General features: G+C 37.4%; 1 protein-coding gene across 3 annotated transcripts in view; it reads left to right on the forward strand.

The window, feature by feature from the left end:
- Nucleotides 1–24,529, forward strand: part of GRM8 (glutamate metabotropic receptor 8) — a 797,799-nt gene that overhangs the window by 684,246 nt on the left and 89,024 nt on the right. For all 3 annotated transcript variants that reach the window (XM_050782557.1, XM_050782558.1, XM_050782559.1), the window contains exon 9: nucleotides 11,322–12,257. In XM_050782557.1, coding sequence (XP_050638514.1) covers nucleotides 11,322–12,257 — 936 coding nt within the window. The remainder of the gene's footprint in view (nucleotides 1–11,321; nucleotides 12,258–24,529) is intronic.

A 24,529-nucleotide genomic window follows, 5' to 3' on the forward strand; every position in this document is an offset into this window, starting at 1 on the left:
AAGGAAATTATTTGAAACTCTAAATTTGGCCATCTATAATCTTATCATGAACATAGTAACAAAAATATAACTCAGTGGCTTCTAATTAAAAATGGTCACTCTGTGATATCCAAATTATAATTATGAGTTAAGATTTAAGGGAAAAGATTATTCTACTTCAATACTCTTGCAAAAATACCATATGTGCCCTGCATATTTGCATATGCACTGTGTTGAGGTGAAGCCTTATAATAAAGTTACTACATCCCATTTACCCAAAATATTACAAGTCTGACTTCCTGCACCCTTCCCTCAAACCACCTCATCCACAATACATATGCCAACATGCACACTCAAGGTGCCACCATCCGTGGACTTGGACTTAAGGGGAGAAGGCACTCTTTTACATGGCTTTTTCTGCATAGAACTGGAGTGAAAGATGGGGCACTTCATGTAACAATTACCAGAAACTACCATTAAGAGCTGAGATTGTTGGAAGATAAAAGCAAGGAATAGCAGGTCTGGATGAAATCCAGAGAGGGTGACTTTTGACTTTTTGCTCATGATATAATTTTTGGACAGACCAACTATATTTAATGATGGGTAGAGAGTGGATATCTTTTCTCCAGTGCTCCTCTCAGTCCTAATAAAGGAACCTGCAGTTTCTATCTTTTACATCATCTGTTCATAAAATACTTTGAAGGCCAGGCACGTTGGCTCACGCTTGTAATCCCAGCACTTTGGGAGGCCAAGGCAGGTGGATCACAAGGTCAGGAGTTCAAGACCAGCCTGACCAATATAGTGAAACCCCGTCTCTACTAAAAATACAAAAATTAGCTGGGCATGGTGGCATGCACCTGTAGTCCCAGCTACTCGGGAGGCTGAGGCAGAAGAATCATTTGAACCCAGGAGGCGGAGGTTGCAGTGAGCTGAGATCATGCCACCCAGCCTGGGCGACAGAGTGAGACTCCGTCTCAAAAACAAAACAAAACAAAAAACAATACTTTCAAAATATTAATTTGTTAGGTCTTCCAAACATCCTTGTGAGGTATGCATCAGGGTACTTAGTCTCCTCAAAATTAGCTTCTCTGAAGTTATGGATGACATAATCTAGAGACCATACAGATTTAGGAAATGATAAGTTTAGTACTCCCATCTGCCTACTGCCTAAAGCCAGGCCTACTCAAACACTAAATAGAGAGAAGTTATAAATTTCTAGTCATAGACAAGTTTATCACATGTTCTGTTTATTAATCAAGTTATATATTTATCAAACATGGAACTCCTAGTAAGTCCTAGGTCTTAATATAGGGGTTGGGTATAAAAATATTTGGTCCTTGAGATTAATGTGCTGTCATTCTGGTGGGGAAATAAACACATCAACAGATAATCACCATATAATGCCAAAATGTTGCAATGAAAGTATGTCTTGGAGGAGGTTGAAACACAGAGAAGGAACATATCCACCTGTCTGGGGCAAAGTCGATAACAGAAGACTTCACAGAAGTTATCTCATGAAGGTAAACAGGGCCCCTAAGTTTTCAAATCCTATGGTTATGAAATTTGACTGTCTTCATACATTACTAAGTACTTCATCATTCCTGAAATTAACTATTTGTTTGACCTCTTGGACTGTGGACTAGACTCTTCCCTAGTTACCATTTGATCATGTTTTTACATCATTTTCCGCTGGTCTTCCTGAGTGTGCTTCTTAAATTGACTGTTTCTAGTGCTCCATTTGTGCCATCTTCTCTTTGTACTTCATGTCTGTGGGAGAGAGCTCTCTTATAAATATTCATGACCTCAATTGCCTTGCATATAACTGTGCCTTTGAAATCTTCACCTCTAGGCAAACTTGACTCAGAAGCCCATGAACTAAGTCATGATCAGCCTTTCAAAACCAATCATTCCCTTGTACGCCCCTTTTCAGTGAAGGGTACCATACCTATTCACATGGCATTTTAGTCTTTCTTCATTCATTCAGAAATATTTATTGATGCCTATTAGGTCTAGTCATGATGTTAGGATCTGGAACACAGTGGAGGAAAATCAGACCTGATGTCTACTTTCCTGAGGAAAATAAACTTTTAATTAGTGGCTTAGCAAAGCACAGTTCATTACTTGCATGTGTCAGAATCACTAGAGGAAGGAGGGATTCTTTGAAACATGCCAACATAGGGTTCTTTCTCAGACCTATTGAGTTGTAATCTCTAAGAATGAGAAATATGCATTTTAAGTAAACCCTTAAGTGATTCTTAGGAATATAACCTAAAATTTAAAACCCACTTTTTATTTTATATATATATTTTTAATTAAAAAGTAAACTTTAATGTCGAAAATGCAAACTTGGGGAAGACAGAAAAGATCACACGCAAGGCTGTCACTTCACACTTGGAAGGTGACACAGCAGCCGGGCAGAGGCGCTCCTCACTTCCCAGACTGGGTGGCCGGTAAGAGGAAAACCCACTGTTGAAAATAAAAATAAAATCAAACAAATACATAATCATGTACTGTAAAAGTCCATGGAAGAACACTAAAAGAACTAAGGAGGATTGCTAAATGATGGTTGCGCACTGCCTGGGAGTTAGACAGGGACAAGATCATGCATGGATGTCCATGTAGGCTGCTTTATTGGATTTATGCATGCAGTAAAAGGAAGTGAAACGCTAAAGATGAATGTCAAATCGGAAAACTAGATCCCATCTTTTCATGCATCTTTTGCCCTTACTCTACCATGATCTCTGTTGTCTTTACTGTATCTCAAATCTGTCCTATCTTCTTCATCACCACCGCTTAGACACAGTCTGCAAGGTCTTGTTTTGCCTGACATTATGGCAGTATTTCTCTAATCCGTATTCTTGCTTCTCTGCCATCCTCCCTCTGATCTGTCACCACAGTGAACTCTCAAAAATTAAAAAAATAATACTATCATGTCATATATTTGCCCAAAAGTCCTTTAATCACTCACCACAGCTTTAAAGAATAAAGTCTGCAAACTTGGTGCTCCTTACAAAGCCTCATTATATGGCCACTGGCTGTCTCGTAGTCATACACACCGTGTTCTAATCATGCTGTATTGCTTACAGTGATTACAATGTGTGTTTGCTTACAGGATTCATCCAACTGAAATGCCTTTCTTTGTCTTCTCCAGTTCCATTTTATCTTTCAAGGCAGTCTTACCTTCCCTGAGAAACTTTTTACCCTGTGCTGATGCTGAAGTGCCCCAGCTCTATGTTCTCCTGGTATCCTTTGCATGACTTTTTAACATCACTTGTAATTTTTGTGATCATTACTGATCAATTGACTTTCTGTCCCATGGACTGTGACTCTATGAAAGAAGAAACTATTCCTTTCTGTATGTACAGCCCCTAGTACAAACCCACGTTTATTAGCTGACAAATGAGGCATTTTTGGACTATATTAATACGAATGCTGACCCTTTAGAGCCTATATTAGTTTTCTAGGGTTGCCACAACAAAGTACCACAGACTGGGTGGCTTAAATAACAGAAATTTATTTTCTCATAGTTCTGGAGGCCAGAAGTCCAAGATGTTGGCATAGTTGTTTTTCTCTGAGGCCTCACTCCTTGACTTATAGATGGTTTTCTCCTTGTGCCATTACGTGGCCTTCTCTCTATTCATGCCTGTGTCCTAGTTCTGTCTTCTTGTAAAAACATCAGTTATATTGGATAATGACCTACCCTAGTAATCTTATTTTACTTTAATTACCTCTTTAAAGATTCTGTCTCCAAATACAGTCACATTCTGAGATATTGAGGGCTAAGATTTCAACATATGAATTTTGGGAGGTACACAATTCAGCCCATGACAGAATTCCTTAGCACTAGCAAAGTATTTAGTGATTAGAATGCTATGACCTCAAGTAGCTCTTAGCTCCAGGAATCTTTCTTGTATGTACCCTTGTACCTGATAATCTGTATCTAACAAATTTAGATGGTCCTTGAAGAAGCAGCTGACAGAATCCTTACATTTTTCCATGGCCACTGCCATTCCTCAGATTCCTGTCGTCATCTTTCGTCTGGAATTCTGCAACAGCCTCAGTGTGACTGACTTCTCTCTAGTCTTGGACTCCTCCAGTCTTCTTTCTACCCTATAGTCCAGAGATTCTAAAACATGTCTCATCATCTTTGTCCTGGCTATATCCCTATGGAAGATCCCCACTACCTTCAGGATGGCATCCAAACTCCTCTCAATGGCTCACAAGGCCCTTCATGATCTCACATGTACCCTCTTTCCTGGCCTGTTTCTTGCTTCTCCATCCATTGCTTTTATCTACCTTCCTGCTATTCTTAATACTTTTAGTTCCTCCAGTTTGTCAAGGCTTCTTGAGACTGTATGTTAGTAATTTTGTTTTTTGCCTGATGTGCTGTTGAGCTCCTCTTCTGTGCCTTGTCTCCTGCACAACCTCCAGACTGCTGTCTGCACTTCCATGAACCTCGTCATCGTGGTTCTGTTGTGTGCTCTTCTAGCAGTTCCATTTCTTCATCCTTCTCTAAGGGAGACTCGATTGGCCTTTGTTTTTCTCTCTCCTCATCTACATTGTGTCTGGAGGGCAAGAACCATGTCTTGGTCTTGTTAAATTCTCACATTGAACTTTGTGCCTTGAACAAAATGGGCATGCAGTATGTTTTTGTACAGTAATAGAGGACCGAGTCTTAAAACCAGTTGAAAATATCAACTTAAATAGTCTCCACATTTTTAAAATAACAGCTTTATAGAGATAACTTACATGCCAAAAATGATCTCTTTCAAAGTATGCAATTCAGTGGTTCTTTGTATATTCACAGTGTTGTACATCCATCACCAATATCTAATTTTATATCATTTTCATCATCATCCAAGAAATCCCATACCCTTTAGTGGACATTCTCTATTTCCTTCCTCCCTAGTTCCTGGAATTCAATGGATTTGCCTATTCTGGATATTATATATAAAATAAAAACATGCAATATGTAGTATTTTGTGATTAGCTTCATTCATTTCTTAGTGTAATGTTTTCAAGGTCCATCAATTTTGTAGTAGGTGTCAATACACTATTACTTTTTATTGCTAAGTAATATAGATATACCACATTTGCTTATCCTTTCATCAGTTAATGGACATTTGTGTTGTTTCTGGTTTTCAGGGGTATTATTAATAATGCTGCTACGAACATTTATACACAAATTTTTTTGGGAACATATGTGTTTAACGATCTTTGATATATACCTAGAAGTGGAATTGCTAGCTCATATTGAAACCCTGTGTTTAGCTTTCTAAGGAATTGTCAAATTTTCCAAAGCTACGGTACCATTTTACATTGCCACATCAATGCAAATAATTCCTTCATCAATACTTGCTATTGTCTTTATTTTTTATTATAATAGTCCTGGTTGGTGCTCTGGTTTTGATTTAGATTTCCGCGATAGCTAATAATGTTAGGTATATTTTCATGCACTATTGACCATTTGTATATTTTCTTTGGGAAATGTGTATTCAATTTATTAGCTCATTTGTAATGGAATTATTTGTAATTGAATTATTGGTCTTTTAACTGTTGAATTTTAACAGTTTTTGAAAAATATATTCTGGATACAAGTTCCTTAATAGAGATAATAATGACTTAAAAATATTTTTGCCTGTCCTGTGGGTTGTCTTTTAACAGTCTTGGTGGTGTGTCTTGAACCACAAAATTATTTCATATTGATGAAGTGCAATTTATTTTTTTGTTGTTGTTGCTTCTGCTTCTGGTGTCATATCTAAAAAACACTGCCTGACACAAGGTCATAAACATTTACTCCTGTTTTCTTCTAAGAGTTTTTAAGTTTTAGTTGTTGCATTGTGTCTTGGATACTTTTTGAGTTAAGTTTTGTATACAGTATGAGGTAGGTGTCTAACTTCATTATTTTGCATATGGGTAGGTGTTTATTTCTGGACTCTCTAGTCTACGCCACTAATTTGTTTATTATTATGCCTGTACTATGTTGTCTTGATTATTACATCCTTTGTAGTAAGTTTTAAAATCAGGAAATGTGAATACTCCGTCTTTGTTCTTTGCTTTCAAAATGTTGGCTATTCTGGGGTCCTTATATTTCCATATAAATTTTAGGATCAGATTATGAATTTCAGTGAAGGAGCCAGCTGAGATTTTGACTGGGATTGTGTTGAATATGTATGCAGATCAATGTGGGAAGTATCGCTATCTTAGCAGTAGTAAATCATCTGATTCATAAACATAGGATTTTTTTTCACCTATTTATACTTTTTTTTTTTCACTTTTTTCAATGATGTTTTGTAGTTTTTCCTGGGTAAGTCTTGTGCTTCTTTTACTAAGTTTATCCCTAGGTATTTTTATTTTCAATGTTAATGTAAATGACTTTTTTTTCTTAATTTTATTTTAAATTGTCTTTAAAATAGGAGAAGTCTTTGCACTTTTAAAGGTTATGTAGATCTGGAACATCACAGAAAAACAGAATTTCAGCCTGGGGATCATCTCAAGCATATTAAATTTTTGAAAGGACATGGGCCACTTTGAAGAAGAGAAAAATATTGTTTTCTTTGTGGTCACTTAAAGCTGTACATGACTCTAAGGAAATGCAGAATATTAAGGAATACATATATACACACACACACAAACACATATATATATAATACATATAATTATATAATTTTATATTCTGTTATCAAATTAACTGTGCCACATGTACTCATTCATGTGTGAATCATGTGATATGCAAAATACAATATTAAATTTTGAAATTTTAAGTACACATGCAGATTGTATGCATTGATAAAGCCTATTGATTACAAGAAATTTAATGAGTAATGGTTTAAAGATAATCATTAGTGTCTCTGGAAGTATTTGCACATGCAGTCTTCCATTACATAAGTCAGATATGTTGAGTTTCGAATATCAGGGTGTCAAACTAGTCAACAAAATAATTATTAACACTATGCTTACATATATAGAGCAAGAGGAAACGTGTTAAGAATGGTATGACTAAGTATCAGTTATCTGTAAACATTGTATTTAAAATTTTCCCACATCCTGCATATGGTAAGCACATTAACAAAGATACCACTTGATATTTCAGAAAAACATTGTATTAGAGATATTAGATTCAGAGTTCTGTAATGAATACTGAAAATTATTAATTGTAATGGAGCTTTTAATTGTTCAACATTCTTGTAATCCTTTCTTCAGGAGTCATTAAAACTATACAGAAGAAAATTATTCCATAAAAATTATATTCTTTTTAAAGAGTTTATAAAACAGTACTCTTAACTGACTTTTCTGAAAAGATGGAAAATTTAAAAATGCAAGCACACTTACCTGGAAACTTTGGTTTCATGATTGTTTGTGTACTTGTCTGCAGTAATAACAGGATTTGACAGCAGAAACCAGCTGATGACTTACATTTTCTGAAATGCACTGGATTGAAACCTATTGAATGAATCACTATTGGTAAACATTGTCAAGATAAGAATAGGCCATTGTTTTGTCCCTGGAAGATCTATCTATATAACTATCCCCCATTTGTTATACCATGTATTTTAGACTGAAAACATCTTAATAACAGAGTAATACCAAAGGTGAAGAAGGTAAATTTTAAAAATCTATAGTTAAGGCATCTCTTTATACTTATAATGAAAGATGGTATAATTTGTTAATATAGCAATAAACAAAGGTTGAATAATCTTTGTTTATGCTTTGTAACAGTTGTGGAAATTAGGCAGTTTTCATTTACTTTCAAATAGTGTTGGCTTTAATTATTATTTAGCAACTATGTAAAATAAGTTGTTAGTGTCAAATATTACTGTATTTATAAGATCCTTGTTCAAGCATTTGTTATTTGTCCTTTCTTGAAGTGGATACTAGTTGGTTTGCAGACGTTAGCTATGAAATCAATTTACAGTATAGTTTAGCATAAATAGATTCCTTGATGAAAATGAAGTCATGTATATTTAGCATGTATATTTAACATATTTATTAAAACATAAACTGTAAACTATAACATTATAATCTCCTTTATAATAAAAATATCACACATATTGCTTAATTTTTTTTTTACTTAAAATTCATAGCTGTTAAAAATTGTGGTATTTTTCATAGTCTTATAACTTTATTTTTCATTTATGAAAAACATTTTTTCATTGGTATGAAACATTAAAAATTTATCAAGGAAAATTTCACATTTAGCTTATAATGATAAATACTTATCCTATGTAATGAGACTTATCTGATATAGGTATATTTCTTTTTTAACACGTCTTATGTTCTTCTGAGAAATAATATGTATTGAGAATTAAAGCTTCCGACACGTGATTAGAGACACTGACCTTTAAGGTTTCTTGAAGTTTAATGTTTCCAATATATTTTTCTGTTTTGTTGTTGTTGTTGTTGTTGTTTTGTTTGTTTTTTTTTGAGCAGGAACATTGTAAATCTATGGAGGTTCCCAACAAAATGCAATTTTGTTTCTACAGTAATTAGCTTTTACATATAACCTTAAAAAACATATTTTCTTATCTTGTAAGAGTCCATTAGGGTATAAAGTTAATTACTGAAGCACCCAGTGGAGCATTTCATTTTTTTCTCAGTGTTTTTTGAAAGAAATCACTGTGTGCTTCCATTTACCTTTCTTTCTTCCTGCAATCTTATAAGTAAATAAAATATAATATTTTTAAGTCATTAAAACTGAATAAGAAACTAGAGGGTTATAGTAGATTACATTTCTTTTGTGGTAAGCTGACAGGATAGATCTAATAGTCTCAAATGCCCTCATGAAGAAGCATCTACTTTCTCAAGGGCGGATGTCTGAAATTAAAGACACAAAGTCTCTACTCTACCTTGAAGAGATTCAACAGCCCTTTAAAAGTATTGAGCTTGAAGACTACGGTTCTCTGGCCTCAACGATTCACCCCAGATTCAAGAAAGGAAACCATTCTTAAGTAATCATTCATGAGAACAATTTCAGTCACCTGATTGTCAAAGAGTAAGCCACCATAAGAATGAGGAAGGAATATTGCTAAAGCTACATACTTGGGGCTGTTTTGGAAGTATACAGTAGCTGTCCCTGGGTGTGCCTGCTGGACAGATAACTACACTGATATTAAAATGAAAGTGGCCACCAAGTAGCTGAGTTTAATTTGAGCTGCATTCATTTTCTATTGTTGCAGAACAAGTAACTCCAAAATGTAGCAGTTTAAAACAATAAACCTCATCTCACAATATTCTGTAGATCAGAAATTCAGGAACAGCTTAGCTGGGTTTTCCTGGCTCAGGGTCTCTCATGAGGTTGTATTCAAGGTATCATTCATTCAGATGTCACCTGAAGGCTTGACTGGAGCCAGACGATGACTTTCTGGGCATATCCTTCACACGCATGGGAAGTTGGTGCTTGCTGTGGGCAGGAGGCCTCCATTCTTTCCACAGGGCTGCTAAGAGTATTGATGATGAGTATTGGAGGGAGTTGGCTCTGGAGGTGGAACTTGGACACCAGACCAATCTGAGGGCTGGTAAAAACAGGGACAGGACAGAAGCAGCTTCCCATAAGACATGTCCACCATTGCCATGGCAGTTACAGCCTCTTTCTATGGCAATGACCTGCAACCCAGTAGTTATTACCCTTTTCCTAGAACTTTCTGCATAATCCCCAGAACTGCATAATCTGCAGAACTGCCCTGAGCTGTTGCTCTCTGCCTGTAGGGTAACTCTGCAGGAACAGTCGTGGAGCTGTAACACTGTCTAGAACTGGAACACTGCTGCTTCAGTAAAGCTGTTTTCTTCCAACCGCCAGCAGCTTGCCCTTGAATTCTTTCCTGGGTGAAGCCAAGAATTCTGGCAGGCTTGGTCCCACTTTGGGGCTCGTCTGTCCTGCATCAGTGACACTGGAGTGCTTCCGCTCAAGTGAATTATCCAGCAGAGGCAAGGCTGAAACCAAAATGCCTTTTATGACCTGGCCTCAGAAGAGACATACCATCATTTCTGGAATATACTATTGTTTACACAGACTAGCCCTATTCAAAGTGGGACGGGGCCACAGGAGCACATGAATTTTCAGAGGTGAGCTTAGTGGGGGCCATGGTGGAGTAGACTGCCGCAGAGTATAGTAATTATTTTGGATTATCAGTAAAGGTGAACTTATGAAAATAAGTTGTTCTTTTTTTCTGAAACATTCCTTCATCTCCCTTTTCTGTGCCTCTTCAGCACCCTCTATTTCCAAATCCCAGTACTTCTAAGCCGTATCCTTATTCCTCAGGGCTCTGCTGTGGTGCCTTCCCTATCCTTTCTCCCTCACGAATTCAACAGATACGTATTGAGGGCAAATTGTATGCCAGTCACTGTTTGTTCACACCAGTGAAACAATTACTCATTTCATAGAGCTTACCTTTTATAGTAGCTGCTTTTCATAGTAAGTGGTCTCCCGTCATCCATAATTTTCAGTTTTGTCCTATTAGCATTCTGCTAAAATTACTGTATGTCTAATAAGAAAACCAAATTCAAGGTAAGAGATCAATGATTGGCACTATCTCTTTCATGAACTGCTTGTATTTCAATAGAGTTATTCTATGATTTAACCTGAAAGCATAAGGTTGGATTTTAAGGCCCTGAGGCAGATACTGAGCAAAGTAAGGAAAATCTCATTTGTACTAATTTCCCTGCTTTAAATCACCATAGGGCCACTTTCGTTCAGTAAAAAAACATTGCCATCAACTTATCTCATTCAGCATGGTGTTTTGCACAACATGGAAATGGAAGACTAAGAAAAAAAGGATATTTCAAGCCTAAACAGGGGCACAACACATTAATATAGTTATCTGCATGAACACATGAGGAAAGTCAGAGATTAAAGTAACTCATTTTGCCATTTCCTTTCAAAATTGATGCAGTGCGATTTGAATTTCTCTAAGTATGGTAGAAAGACATGGATCATCTTTTATATATGTTTATATCCTAACCCAGTGTTTCAGGGATTCTGCCATTTATATTTGTGATTAACTCTAAAGCATCTTTCTACGGGGCTTATTTATTTTTGTATTTTATTTTTTTAGTGTTAAAACTGTTTCGACCAATACGTCTTTCTCCAGATGTCACATTGGTCAGCATTGAGGAGGTAAATGGAAACTAATGACGCTCATCAAGTTGATGAGGTGAATGATATGTTGGATCCAGTCACTTAACACTTTCATAAAGTCAATATCAGGGGTAAAACCTAGGCTCTTATTATGGTAAACTGTATTTGTACTGTCAGCATTCTGTGATTTATTACAAACCCGTGGCTAGGATTAGGATATTATAAATGGGGGAAAAATGGAAGGCTCATTAATTTTTTATACCCACAGGTGGAACACATGCAGTGGGCTCATAGAGAACATACTCACCCGGCGTCGGTCTGCAGCCTGCCGTGTAAGCCGGGGGAGAGGAAGAAAACGGTGAAAGGGGTCCCTTGCTGCTGGCACTGTGAACGCTGTGAAGGTTACAACTACCAGGTGGATGAGCTGTCCTGTGAACTTTGCCCTCTGGATCAGAGACCCAACATCAACCGCACAGGCTGCCAGCTTATCCCCATCATCAAATTGGAGTGGCATTCTCCCTGGGCTGTGGTGCCTGTGTTTGTTGCAATATTGGGAATCATCGCCACCACCTTTGTGATCGTGACCTTTGTCCGCTATAATGACACACCTATCGTGAGGGCTTCAGGACGCGAACTTAGTTACGTGCTCCTAACAGGGATTTTTCTCTGTTATTCAATCACCTTTTTAATGATTGCAGCACCAGATACAATCATATGCTCCTTCCGACGAATCTTCCTAGGACTTGGCATGTGTTTCAGCTATGCAGCCCTTCTGACCAAAACAAACCGTATTCATCGAATATTTGAGCAGGGGAAGAAATCTGTCACAGCGCCCAAGTTTATTAGTCCAGCATCTCAGCTGGTGATCACCTTCAGCCTCATCTCTGTCCAGCTCCTTGGAGTGTTTGTCTGGTTTGTTGTGGATCCCCCCCACATCATCATTGACTATGGAGAGCAGCGGACACTAGATCCAGAGAAGGCCAGGGGAGTGCTCAAGTGTGACATTTCTGATCTCTCACTCATTTGTTCACTTGGATACAGTATCCTCTTGATGGTCACTTGTACTGTTTATGCCATTAAAACGAGAGGTGTCCCAGAGACTTTCAACGAAGCCAAACCTATTGGATTTACCATGTATACCACCTGTATCATTTGGTTAGCTTTCATCCCCATCTTTTTTGGTACAGCCCAGTCAGCAGAAAAGGTAAGTGGCAGAAAATGCACTTGACAACTTTTTCCTGGATTGAACATCTTCTTTTAGGATGCTTTTCCTCCTTTTATTTGGTTCACTTATATTCTCTCAAGATGCTTCAGTCTGTGCTATTCTTAGTGTGTGTGTGTGTGTATATATATCCATCCATCAAGGTCACATTGCTTTGAATTTGTGTTGACAAAGCCTGATTTTCCATGAAAAACACTTTAATGTGTCCTCCTTGGCAAGGTTGAAGATTGACAGGGCTCACATCACTTTCTGAGTCTCCCTTCCCAGCTCTGCTATCTGCTAACATCACTGTTCTTTTCCAAATGTTAATTAAAAGAGGGAGGAAGAAAGGGCAGACATGGTTCACAGGGGTGAGCTGTCCCTGAGATATGCCACTGCATGACAAATGCCTTCTTTTCTATTCTAATGTAACTCTGGGATAAAGCCATTGCTTGGTAATTATGATGATTTTAGCCATGGAAGCAGAGTTTATAGTGAAATAATCACACACACATGCAAAGACTGAATGGCTTTGTTCAGTCTGAACCATCTTACTATTTCTTCTCAGTCCCCATTCTTGTTGCTTTTTCATATGTGGAAGTTGATGATGAGGGTAAAAAAAGCAACCATGGACAATTATATAAAGCAGCTTATACATTTTAGAAGGCGAAGATCAATGGACTCCCCCAATGTAATTTCTTTTGTCACTAATCTCTTGTTAATGCTTTCCACATAAAATACTGCTGGTAAAGAATATCTGTATAGGAAGGGACTGTTTGCTGAGTTGGATGTTGTAGTTCTATGTACAGAAAAGCAGAGAACTCAGGTGAACTCTGAATTCCACGGTTTCGGCAGTGGGATGGAGGTAAACCAGCTTGAAACACAGGAGAATGCTGTCTTTCTGTAATGACAGCCCTTCTGCCCTGACGGGCATGTGAGAGAGTTCTTTCAGAGTGAGGACTTGATTGTTCCATCCTGTGCCACCAGAGATTGTGAGAAAAATGAAACATCCTGGGGTAATTACATTCCCCAGGCTACAGCATTCCAAGGAGGTTCTGCATGACCCAGCAGAAAATCCCAGCAAACTCACAGAAAATTTCCACAACAAGGGGACAGAAAGCTCATTAGTATGAGTATTCATCCCTTCCTCAATCAATGTGGCCTTCAACTATTTTTGGACAAATAATGTACTTCAGCAAACTTGCTGCTGAAGAGAATAAACTTCTGATTCTATTAAATATGTTTTTTGAAGGAAAAATATAAAAAATAACCATTTTCTCTCAGAACAGTAACACTGCAGAGTTGTAGATGCCCCCTGAGGAGCAGTGATGAAGATGATAAGAAATTCACAGTGAAATGGACACATGAATATGCCAGAGGGTGGAGGTTGCTCTGTGTTGCTGAGACTGTGGGAGTTGTTCATTCACTTGAAAACCTGGGGGTTATGTGTAATTTTATGGCTATCTATATAGCTATGCCTATGCCGACATGATTGAGTGTGGCTAGCAAAATTCCTTTTTCTTTCTTAGCTTTCTTAAATCAAACTAAATCTAAGAAGCACTCGGAAAGACACATTATAAAATATGTTAATGGATTCATTTTGTATGTATAATATAGTTGAATGTAAAAAAGACTAAAGAAATCAATTAAGAAATGCTAACTCTAGGAATTTTGAGAATATTTTAGAGTCCACAAATTATTTAGTCATGGAAATGTCGAATTCAGATTAGCTCTACATCAACGGCTATCACGTTATAAATAACTAAGATTTTGGTACTGAAGTACTTCATAAAATTATGTGTTACCCTAAATCTACATCTGAAAATTTGCTACCTGCTACTCTCTGTCCAAGTTTCTTTTATTATTCAAGACAATACATAAAATTGTTGACAAGTCTAGACAACATAGCAAGACCCTATCTCTACAATAATAAAAATAAAAAATTAGCCAGGTATGGTGTCGTGCACCTGCAGTCCTAGCTATTCAGGAGGCTGAGGCAGCAGGGATGGCTTGAGCCCAGGAGTTCAAGGCTATAGTGAGCTAGGATCATGCCACTGCACTACAGGCTGGGCAGCAGAGTGAGACCTGGTCTCTACCAAAAAACAAAAAAATGCTCGAGAATGTTTACGTTTTCACATTGAGTAAATTATTGACATGAATATTAAAAATGAACAAAACTTGTATGTCTCTACAAGAAGGCTTTAAATATGTTGTATTGACCTTGGAGGGCCAAAGAGCTGGTCAGTCCTCCATTTTCATTTGTATTGTTCAGACAGTCAGCCCCATGTTGTCAGCTTGAAGTGTTTACTACAGCTAGCCAGCGCACACATCCATTAACCCAGCAGCTCCTTATTGAGCATTGTGTCCGTCATTGAGCTAATTATTGAGCCCATGTCAGTCGGCTTCTCTGAGCCTCCTTTGCAAGGCTCAGTCTGGCTCCTAGCTCCTGATGCCTGCCAGCACCAGCAAGGTGCCAGGCTCAAAGTCAGAAAAGGATCAGGCTCAAGGGCAGGAGAAGATGGTGAGGGGTCAGATCTGTGATGAGAAAGCAAACAATAGAACTGTGCATTCTGTGACTGTGCATTGGTGACACTGAATTTACAACTTACGGAAGAGCAAAATGTCTTCCAGTATGCATTTAATTGTTTCTTCTCAGAATAACGTCAGAGAATGCATCGAACCATACTGGTCTCTCTGAAATTACAAGAAGCAGGAATAACAACTTAGTTGAAAAGTTTAGACAGATGTTTTGGGAAACGTTTGGGTAAAATCAAGTTATAAAGGGACACTTGTAGCAATTATGAAAACAGACAGCTTTCTGAAGTATCTTTATTCAATGATATATCATTTAACTTCCCCACATTCCTTTGTCCTCTGTTTTTGAAATCAAGATGAATCATTTTTCCCAATAGATTTTAATAACATCATTTGTAAGTACTGCTGAATTCAACTAAATTATGGTATAAAGGCACCTTTTGTTTCCCTATAGAAAAGTGGTGTGAAGGAAGGGTAGACCACTGAGGCATAGCCATACAATAACACAAACTCATATAATTGTACTGAAAAGAGAAAAAAATTAAAATGTAATTGACTTAACAGTCAGGAGAAGTATCCTTAGGGATGGTAAGGGGCTGTAAGGATGGCAGAAATCTCTAAAACACATATTTTATCATCCTTAATTGGGCTCATAAAATCGAGATAATCAGACAAGGGTTACGACACTGTCAACCTCCAGTGAGCACTGTGCGTCATCTAGAGCATTCGATGGAAACAAAACAAAACACCCTCGAAGTGGAACAGAAAATAAAACTGAAAAAGGCAAGAAAAGAAAAGAAAAGAAAAAAACCTCCAATAATCTCAAACCAGCTTTGCTTGCAGTGACCTCAGGATGCATAGCAGCTTAAGTCAGAAACCTGGGTGTCACCTTAGACTCCACCCTCTACTCACTCCTGCGCCTTTATTTCCTCTTCTCACTTTTAAAAGTCATCGTTCTCAATCTGTGGCCAATAAGCAATGTCTGAATGAGTATGTCTCTTAACATACAGCTCTTCTTATAGTCCATTCTCAATAAATGCCTATTCAATGAGTTAATATTAATGATATAATAATATAAAGGCATATTTGTGATTTAAGTTAGACTACAGCACAATGGGAATCTTCTGTATGCATCTTATTGTAATCTCCATTATAACAATTTTTTTTTTCTGAAAAAAAATGATTTCCCATTTAATGATGGGTCATGTATATTTTTTCCTAAAAATTTGTCATTGTCACTTATTCTCACATAGGGCTACTACATGTTTAAAGAGAAGAACAAGAAAGAATTATTATAGTTGTCCTTTGTTTCATCCATAATTCACAAAGCAAAGGAGAACTGATGCAACTATTGAGATACTTTTGCCATATCACCCCTCTTGTTCTTTTTCTGTATTTATCTACTTTAGGGGCAGAAGAGTGTAGGGCTACACAGGTGGGCCAGTGGAGTAGGAAAGAGCATAAGCTCCTGAACATGAAATCTTGGGTTCAAATCCTGTGTCTGCTAAATCGCTGAGAACACATGGGCAAGTGCCTATGTATCTATAGGTGGTAATGAGTTCCCCCCGGACAATACAAATTCCAATACAAAGCAATGTAAAGCAACCCCCTGCCATCGCACCCAGCCCTGTTCTCGAGCTAGAGAAAACTTGAGTTCATATATTCTGGGGAAAAGCAGGAAGAGGGTCGATTATTTAAAAGAAACACACATACACACACACACAAGTTCTTTTGTCTCTGTATGGTGTGTTTTTTGTACTAATAGATACCTCATATTTGTTTTGCTGAAAGTTACATGACAGGAGTCATGAAAAGTGTTTCATGCACATAATAGGCAGTGAATAAATGTTGGCTATCATTATCATTTGGCTGTTACCCATGCACTCAGCATAATATTGAGTCTGTAATAGGGACTTTAAAAACTATTTGTTTAATAACTGAATATATTCAAATGAATAGAGTAGGAGGATGTGATTTGATTTATCCAAGTAATTGTCTCAATTTCTTCTGCCAGGTAGATCATAGCTGAGCAGACTCCCAGCTGAACTGAAAGTGTTTTCTTACTTCTTTTTTTTTTTTTTTTTGAGATGGAGTCTTGCTCTGTCGCCAGGCTGGAGTATAGTGGCACTATCTTGGCTCACTGCAACCTCTGCCTCCCAGGTTCAAGTGATTCTCCTGCCTCAGCCTCCCAAGTAACTGGGACTATAGGCACACGCCGCTACTCCCAGCTAATGTTTGTATTTTTAGTAGAGATGGAGTTTCACCATGTTGGCCAGGATGATCTCGATCTCTTGACCTCATGATCCACCCATCTCAGCCTCCCAAAATGCTAGGATTACACGCATGAGCCAGTGCACCCAGCCTGAAAGTGTTTTCTTAAACATAGAGCCTTGCCCGAAGAGTAGATCTTACAGATTACAGCAGTTAAAGAGGGCTGTGAGGGAGAGAAGAATCTGGAGCATTTGGAGACAGGACAGAATTGTTCCTGAGGCATTGTGTACCTGCCTTCAAATATTTAGCAGACGATACTGGAAGAAAAAATAAATATCATCAGAAAGCAGTTGCTGAAATCTTTGTATAATAATTTGAAATGTGAATAACTCTAATAAAAGTTTTGAGAGGTAGTTTGGAGATCAGTAATAAAATTCCTGCTCTAAGGAATAGTCCAGATGAGAAAAGAACAGCCTGAAAATCCTGCGGAAAGAGTGTCAATAACCTGGACAACGATGGAAGAGATTTGCAGAATAGATCAAACCAGAGGAAAATTTTCAGCCGTACCTTGTCTCCTGACATTTCTCCATTTCCTTAAAGGAGGGCAGTAGAAATGATTATCAGTATCCACATTGCATGTTTGTAATAATTAAATATTGCATATAACTATCTAGGCTACCTGTTGGTAAACTATATACCATTTTCTTTCCCCCCCCACCTTTTTTTTTGAGATGAAGTCTCGCTCTGTTGCCCAGGCTGGAGTACAGTGGCGCCATCTTGGCTCACTGCAAACTCTGCCTCCTAGGTTCAAGCGATTCTCTTGCCTCAGCCTCTCAAGTAGCTAGGATTACAAGTATGCACCACCACACCCAGCTAATTTTGTATTTTTAGTAGAGATGGGGTTTCACCATGTTGGCCAGGCTGGTCTCGAACTCCTGACCTTAAGTGATCCACCCGCCTCGGCCTCCCAAAGTGCTGGGATTACAAGCATGAGCCACTGCACCCAGCCAACTATATACCATTTTATTTCCTTGTCAGTTCACAGTCATTTGAAGCAGATCCTTTTGAGCTGTGCCACATTACGGAACTATTTAATGTATTGTGGTCAATTTTTTTGATTATATGAGACTATATGAGATTATATGAGATCGATTATATGAGACTGTTGCAATCTGCTCTGGAAGGGGGAAGTAAATTTTCAAAAAATTGGAAAAGAAAGCGTGTATGTGGCCTCATTTATGCTCTTAGTTTAAATGATATGCTTGTGAAGATTCAGAGGAAACATGGAATTCTCATGTAGAGCACATGCAGGCAGGACTGCCGAGTAGCTCTCCTAGGGAATGCTGCCTTATATAAGTTTTTGTTTTCATTTTTTTTTTCTGATTGTGTTACATATTATTCCTGCAGAAAATTACCAACTTTAACATTTAGAGGAATTCTTTTGAGGGAAGCCATCTTACTTCATAGCACAAAGAAATATTTGCTCAATGAATCTTTTTAGATTACACCTCCTACTTTTGGGGGTTCTGAGGAAGCTGTGGGGCCGAAGATTACTTAATTTAAGTGCTTATTATTAGTGGCATTGTGGTATTTTTACACTCAGTTTTCAATTGAAATTGAGTTCACAAAGAGTTTGAATTCTCCGCCCAGTTACAACAATTTATGCAACTAGACCATTAGATACACAGCCTGGGAACTTACAGCTAGAGCTAACACATCGAAATGGTTCAACTTTCTGAATATGATGGAAAAATCCTGAGGTACTAGATTTGATTAAGACTGAAATGTAAATATTTTCAGAGTCATAGTGACCATGACTTTATGTTAAAATGCTTTAGGAGAATATCATATACACCTAATCTTTTAATACATAAACCTAATCTTTTCTATACAGACAGAATCTTAATGACACCCAGGACTGTTGATAATGCAGAATGTAGTGACTGATTTACTTATTATGATTTTGTAGGACATTTTTTATGCTTCAGTAGATGCTTGTATCTCATGGAACATACAGGGTGCCAGGAAGAACAGATTGCAAGCAAACAGTTCCTTTTGGCTGTAACCACATATATATATGTATTTTTATGTTGGGAAATGTAAAAGAAAAATCTAAATGTGGTATCATATGGGTTAGTACCACCTACCTTAAAGTGTAGAAAAAATATTTAACCAAATATTAATATATATTCCGGGCTATCTAAAATAAATTCGAAACAGATTTATTTGAATAATTAAAAGAATATATAAAAAGAAATTTAATCTGGTTTCTGGTTCAAGATAATGGCTGGCACAAAGATACTTGTATGTCCTCCATCTAAGGTAACAAATGACAAAAATAATGAGATTTAAAAAAAGAAAGAAGACTAAGAGGAAGGGAGAAAGAGAAGGAGAGAGAATGAGAGGAAGCCATTATATTGTTAGAACCAACATTTGGTAAAACTGAGAAAGTCTTGAAAAATAAAAGCCAGTTGGGTCTGATTTATGGAGAAATTCAAAGAAGGGAAGCACAACCCAAGATGCATAAGTGGTTCTTACTATAAAAGTCCCAAATAATTTCCAAACCTAAAGTCAACATAAAGGCCTGCACCAGACATCAGAGTGACCATCAGGGAAATATTTAAAGAACTGCATTTCAGGAGATCTGGACCAGTTGGGCTCCTCCTTACTTCCCCTTTCTGTTCCAACCTTAATGTAGAAAGAGTGCAAGTTAAAGAACTCTAAAGAATGGGAATTATCAGATGAGTAGATTGCAAAAATTTTTTCCCATTCTGTAGGTTGCCTGTTCACTCTGATGGTAGTTTCTTTTGCTGTGCAGAAGCTCTTTAGTTTAATTAGATCCCATTTGTCAATTTTGGCTTTTGCTGCTGTTGCTTTTGGTGTTTTAGACATGAAGTCTTTGCCCATGCCTATGTCCTGAATGGTACTGCCTAGGTTTTCCTCTAGGATTTTTATGGTATTAGGTCTAACATTTAAGTCTCTAATCCATCTTGAATTAATTTTCGTATAAGGAGTAAGGAAAGGATCCAGTTTCAGCTTTCTACTTACGGCTAGCCAATTTTCCCAGCACCATTTATTAAATAGGGAATCCTTTCCCCATTTCTTGTTTCTCTCAGGTTTGTCAAAGATCAGATGGCTGTAGATGTGTGGTATTATTTCTGAGGACTCTGTTCTGTTCCATTGGTCTATATCTCTGTTTTGGTACCAGTACCATGCTGTTTTGGTTACTGTAGCCTTGTAGTATAGTTTGAAGTCAGGTAGCGTGATGCCTCCAGCTTTGTTCTTTTGACTTAGGATTGTCTTGGAGATGCGGGCTCTTTTTTGGTTCCATATGAACTTTAAAGCAGTTTTTTCCAATTCTGTGAAGAAACTCGTTGGTAGCTTGATGGGGATGGCATTGAATCTATAAATTAGCTTGGGCAGTATGGCCATTTTCACGATATTGATTCTTCCTATCCATGAGCATGGTATGTTCTTCCATTTGTTTGTGTCCTCTTTGATTTCACTGAGCAGTGGTTTGTAGTTCTCCTTGAAGAGGTCCTTTACATCCCTTGTAAGTTGGATTCCTAGGTATTTTATTCTCTTTGAAGCAATTGTGAATGGAAGTTCATTCCTGATTTGGCTCTCTGTTTGTCTGTTACTGGTGTATAAGAATGCTTGTGATTTTTGCACATTAATTTTGTATCCTGAGACTATGCTGAAGTTGCTTATCAGCTTAAGGAGATTTTGGGCTGAGAAAATGGGGTTTTCTAAATATACAATCATGTCATCTGCAAAGAGGGACAATTTGACTTCTTCTTTTCCTAACTGAATACCCTTGATTTCTTTCTCTTGCCTAATTGCCCTAGCCAGAACTTCCAACACTATGTTGAATAGGAGTGGTGAGAGAGGGCATCCCTGTCTTGTGCCAGTTTTCAAAGGGAATTTTTCCAGTTTTTTGCCCATTCAGTATGATATTGGCTGTGGGTTTGTCATAGATAGGGCTAATATCCAGAACCTACAAAGAACTCAAACAAATTTACAAGAAAAAAACAAACAACCCCATCAAAAAGTGGGCAAAGGATATGAACAGACATTTCTCAAAAGAAGACATTCATACAGCCAACAGACACATGAAAAAATGCTCATCATCACTGGCCATCAGAGAAATGCAAATCAAAACCACAATGAGATACCATCTCACACCAGTTAGCATGGCAATCATTAAAAAGTCAGGAAACAACAGGTGCTGGAGAGGATGTGGAGAAATAGGAACACTTTTACACTGTTGGTGGGATTGTAAACTAGTTCAACCATTACGGAAAACAGTATGGCGATTCCTCAAGGATCTAGAACTAGATGTACCATATGACCCAGCCATCCCATTACTGGGTATATACCCAAAGGATTATAAATTATGCTGCTATAAAGACACATGCACACGTATGTTTATTGCGGCACTATTCACAATAGCAAAGACTTGGAATCAACCCAAATGTCCATCAGTGACAGATTGGATTAAGAAAATGTGGCACATATACACCATGGAATACTATGCAGCCATCAAAAAGGATGAGTTTGTGTCCTTTGTAGGGACATGGATGCAGCTGGAAACCATCATTCTTAGCAAACTATCACAAGAACAGAAAACCAAACACCGCATGTTCTCACTCATAGGTGGGAACTGAACAATGAGATCACTTGGACTCCGGAAGGGGAACATCACACACCGGGGCCTATCATTGGGAGGGAGGAGGGGGAGGGGGGAGGGGGGAGGGATTGCATTGGGAGTTATACCTGATGTAAATGACGAGTTGATGGGTGCAGCACACCAACAAGGCACAAGTGTACATATGTAACAAACCTGCACGTTATGCACATGTACCCTACAACTTAAAGTATAATAATAATAAATAAATTAAAAAAAAAAAAAAAGAATGGGAGTTATGTGAGGACAGAGGACTTCTGTATATATAAGGCGCTGAAAGAGAAAGGGCAGAATTGGAAGTGATTTTGTTTCAGATATGACCAGGGGGAACAGGAAATACAGTCCTACCTAGGATAAGAATATAAGTTTCTCAATCCTTAGAACAGGTTTCTCCTGCAGTAAGTTCCAGGCTGCTCGCTTGCCAATATCCATGCATCTTTAAGAGGAGTGAGCCAGGTAAAACAATCACTAAACTCACAAGTTGATAGTCAGCCCTCTCAAACAAAGAAAACAGGCCCCACCAGTAATCTTTGTCATGCAGCCTGGTCCTCCTATTATAATTCTACATCAACAGCTAAGGATGGCAGGATAACTGCAGAAAACCCAGAGCAGAATTTTAAAAGACTAAAAAAGAAACAAATAAAACAACATTAACTGACTGAAAAAAAAAATCCCACAGGTAATTCAGGAAATATAAGAAAATGTTTTTTAAAAAACACAGTTTTAACTAGCATTTTAAGAGTGAATCAAGAAAATATGGAACACATACCCATACACACACATGCAAGTGGCTATGGAAAGTATCAGTCAGGGAATAAGAATATTATCCTGGAAATTAAAATTATGAACGTGAAAATAAAGAGCTGAACAGATGTGCTGAAACATAGAACCAGAGCAGAGATCTAGAGGGCAAAACAAAAGTCAGAACCAGAAAGAAAAGTGAAAAAAAAGGAAAATATGAGGAAAAGTGAAGACATGTTGAGCATAAATGCAAGATCCCAATATATATCTAATAGAAGTCCTAGAAGAGGAAGCAGAGACAAAGAATGGACGTAATCTAAATACAAAAACAAGACAGAAGGAAGGTTTCACAACCGAAGAAAGAAAATTCTTAAAATTGAAAAAATGGAAAGGGTCAAGCATCATAGTAAATTTTCACTAATTGACAGAAAATTCCAGGAACTTTTAGAAGGGAAGAAAAGAGACCTACAAAGAATGAACATCATATCTCATGTGCCTCCTTGAAGTCTAGACAGAATTGAGCAAAGTCTTTCTTGAGGGAACAGTGTTTTAAGCTTAAAATTGTATAGCCAACCAAACTGTCAATCAGTGTTAGGCTAAAAATGTAAATGGCCCAGAAAATCTGGTGCCTACATATCTACCTATGAATTATCCTAGGTTTAACACAACAAAACAAAAAAGGGCATGTCAGATATGAGACGGTAAGGCAGTGGCAATCACATATGATTTAGAAGGATTTTTTTTTTTAACTTGAGAAAGGATAAGACCCTGGTGGTGAATATATCCTCTATATATTCATATATATCCATAATCCTTTAAAAGCCAGGATTTTAATAATTATGCTTACTCCTTTTCTGAAAGTCCAGTTATGCTACTTAAATGAATCTGAACGGAATAATATTTAGTATCCATAATATAGTAATTGCTTTTTGAATTGGTATTGTATTGTTAGAAGGAATCTAGAAACAAAATAAAGAAGTATTAATTTATCTACTAATGTGAGTAATGTAAATATTATACAAATATTATACAAAGTAATGTAAATATACAAACAAATATACAAACAAATATTATCTAATGTGAGTATTGTAAATATTATACAAACTCTGTAAATTAAAAATGGTAATATAACTTTAAAAAATTGAGGGGTCTGGCCAGGCATGGTGGCTCATGCCTGTAATCCCAGCACTTTGGGAGGCTGAGGCGGGCAGATCGCTGAGGCCAGGAGTTCTAGACCAGCCTGGCCAACCTGGCGATACCCTATCTCTACTAAAAATACAAAAATTAGCCAGGCATGGTGGCAGGTGCCTGTAATCGCACCTACTCTAAAGCCTGAGGCAGGAGAATCACTTGAACCCAGGAGACGGAGGCTGCAGTGAACTGAGATTGTGCCCACTGCACTCCAGCCTGGGTGATAGAGTGAGACTCTGTTTAAAAAAAAAAAAAATTGAGAGGTCTGTGAAACGCGACAATAGAGAGGGGACTTGTGCAAACACTAAATCACTTGTCTTTTTCTGTGAGTAGCCAATAGATACAATCTAAAATTGGTAACTCAAGAGATATGAGTGCATTCTTTACACAACAGGAAAAACAAAACAAAACAAAAAACATTCAAACTCATTAATTCTATAGAATGGGATCAGGAGATGGAAGATTATTCAAGTATAAATCATTGCATACAGAATAATTTAAGTGAAAGTCTGAAGAAAAACTTTTCCAAGGCAACATAAAGGTATGTTTTCATATTAGGGGCTTTTGATATATAATAAATTTTTAAAGAAAAATCTTTTAGATGCAGAAATGGATGAATGATTTTGAATTTGCAAAATGACTCAAAATCTTTGGTTGACACAAATCATTTTTGAATGTCCTCTTCTTTAGGTTTAATATAATTGCTAAATAAATACTTTTCAATGGCCAAAATTTAAGTGTTAGCTTACAGCTGGTGATAACATTTCATCAAAAATATTTATTAAATGTTTGCTTTATGCAAAAACCTTTGTGTGGTATTCAGAAAAATGCAAAAATGAGTAAGAAGTCATCAGATTTTTAAGGGTCAAGTCAGGGGGATAATACTAAGTGCAGAGGTGACTGGTCAAGG

Source organism: Macaca thibetana, chromosome 3 (assembly GCF_024542745.1).
Source record: "Macaca thibetana thibetana isolate TM-01 chromosome 3, ASM2454274v1, whole genome shotgun sequence".
In the NCBI taxonomy this organism is placed as follows: Eukaryota; Metazoa; Chordata; class Mammalia; order Primates; family Cercopithecidae; genus Macaca; species Macaca thibetana.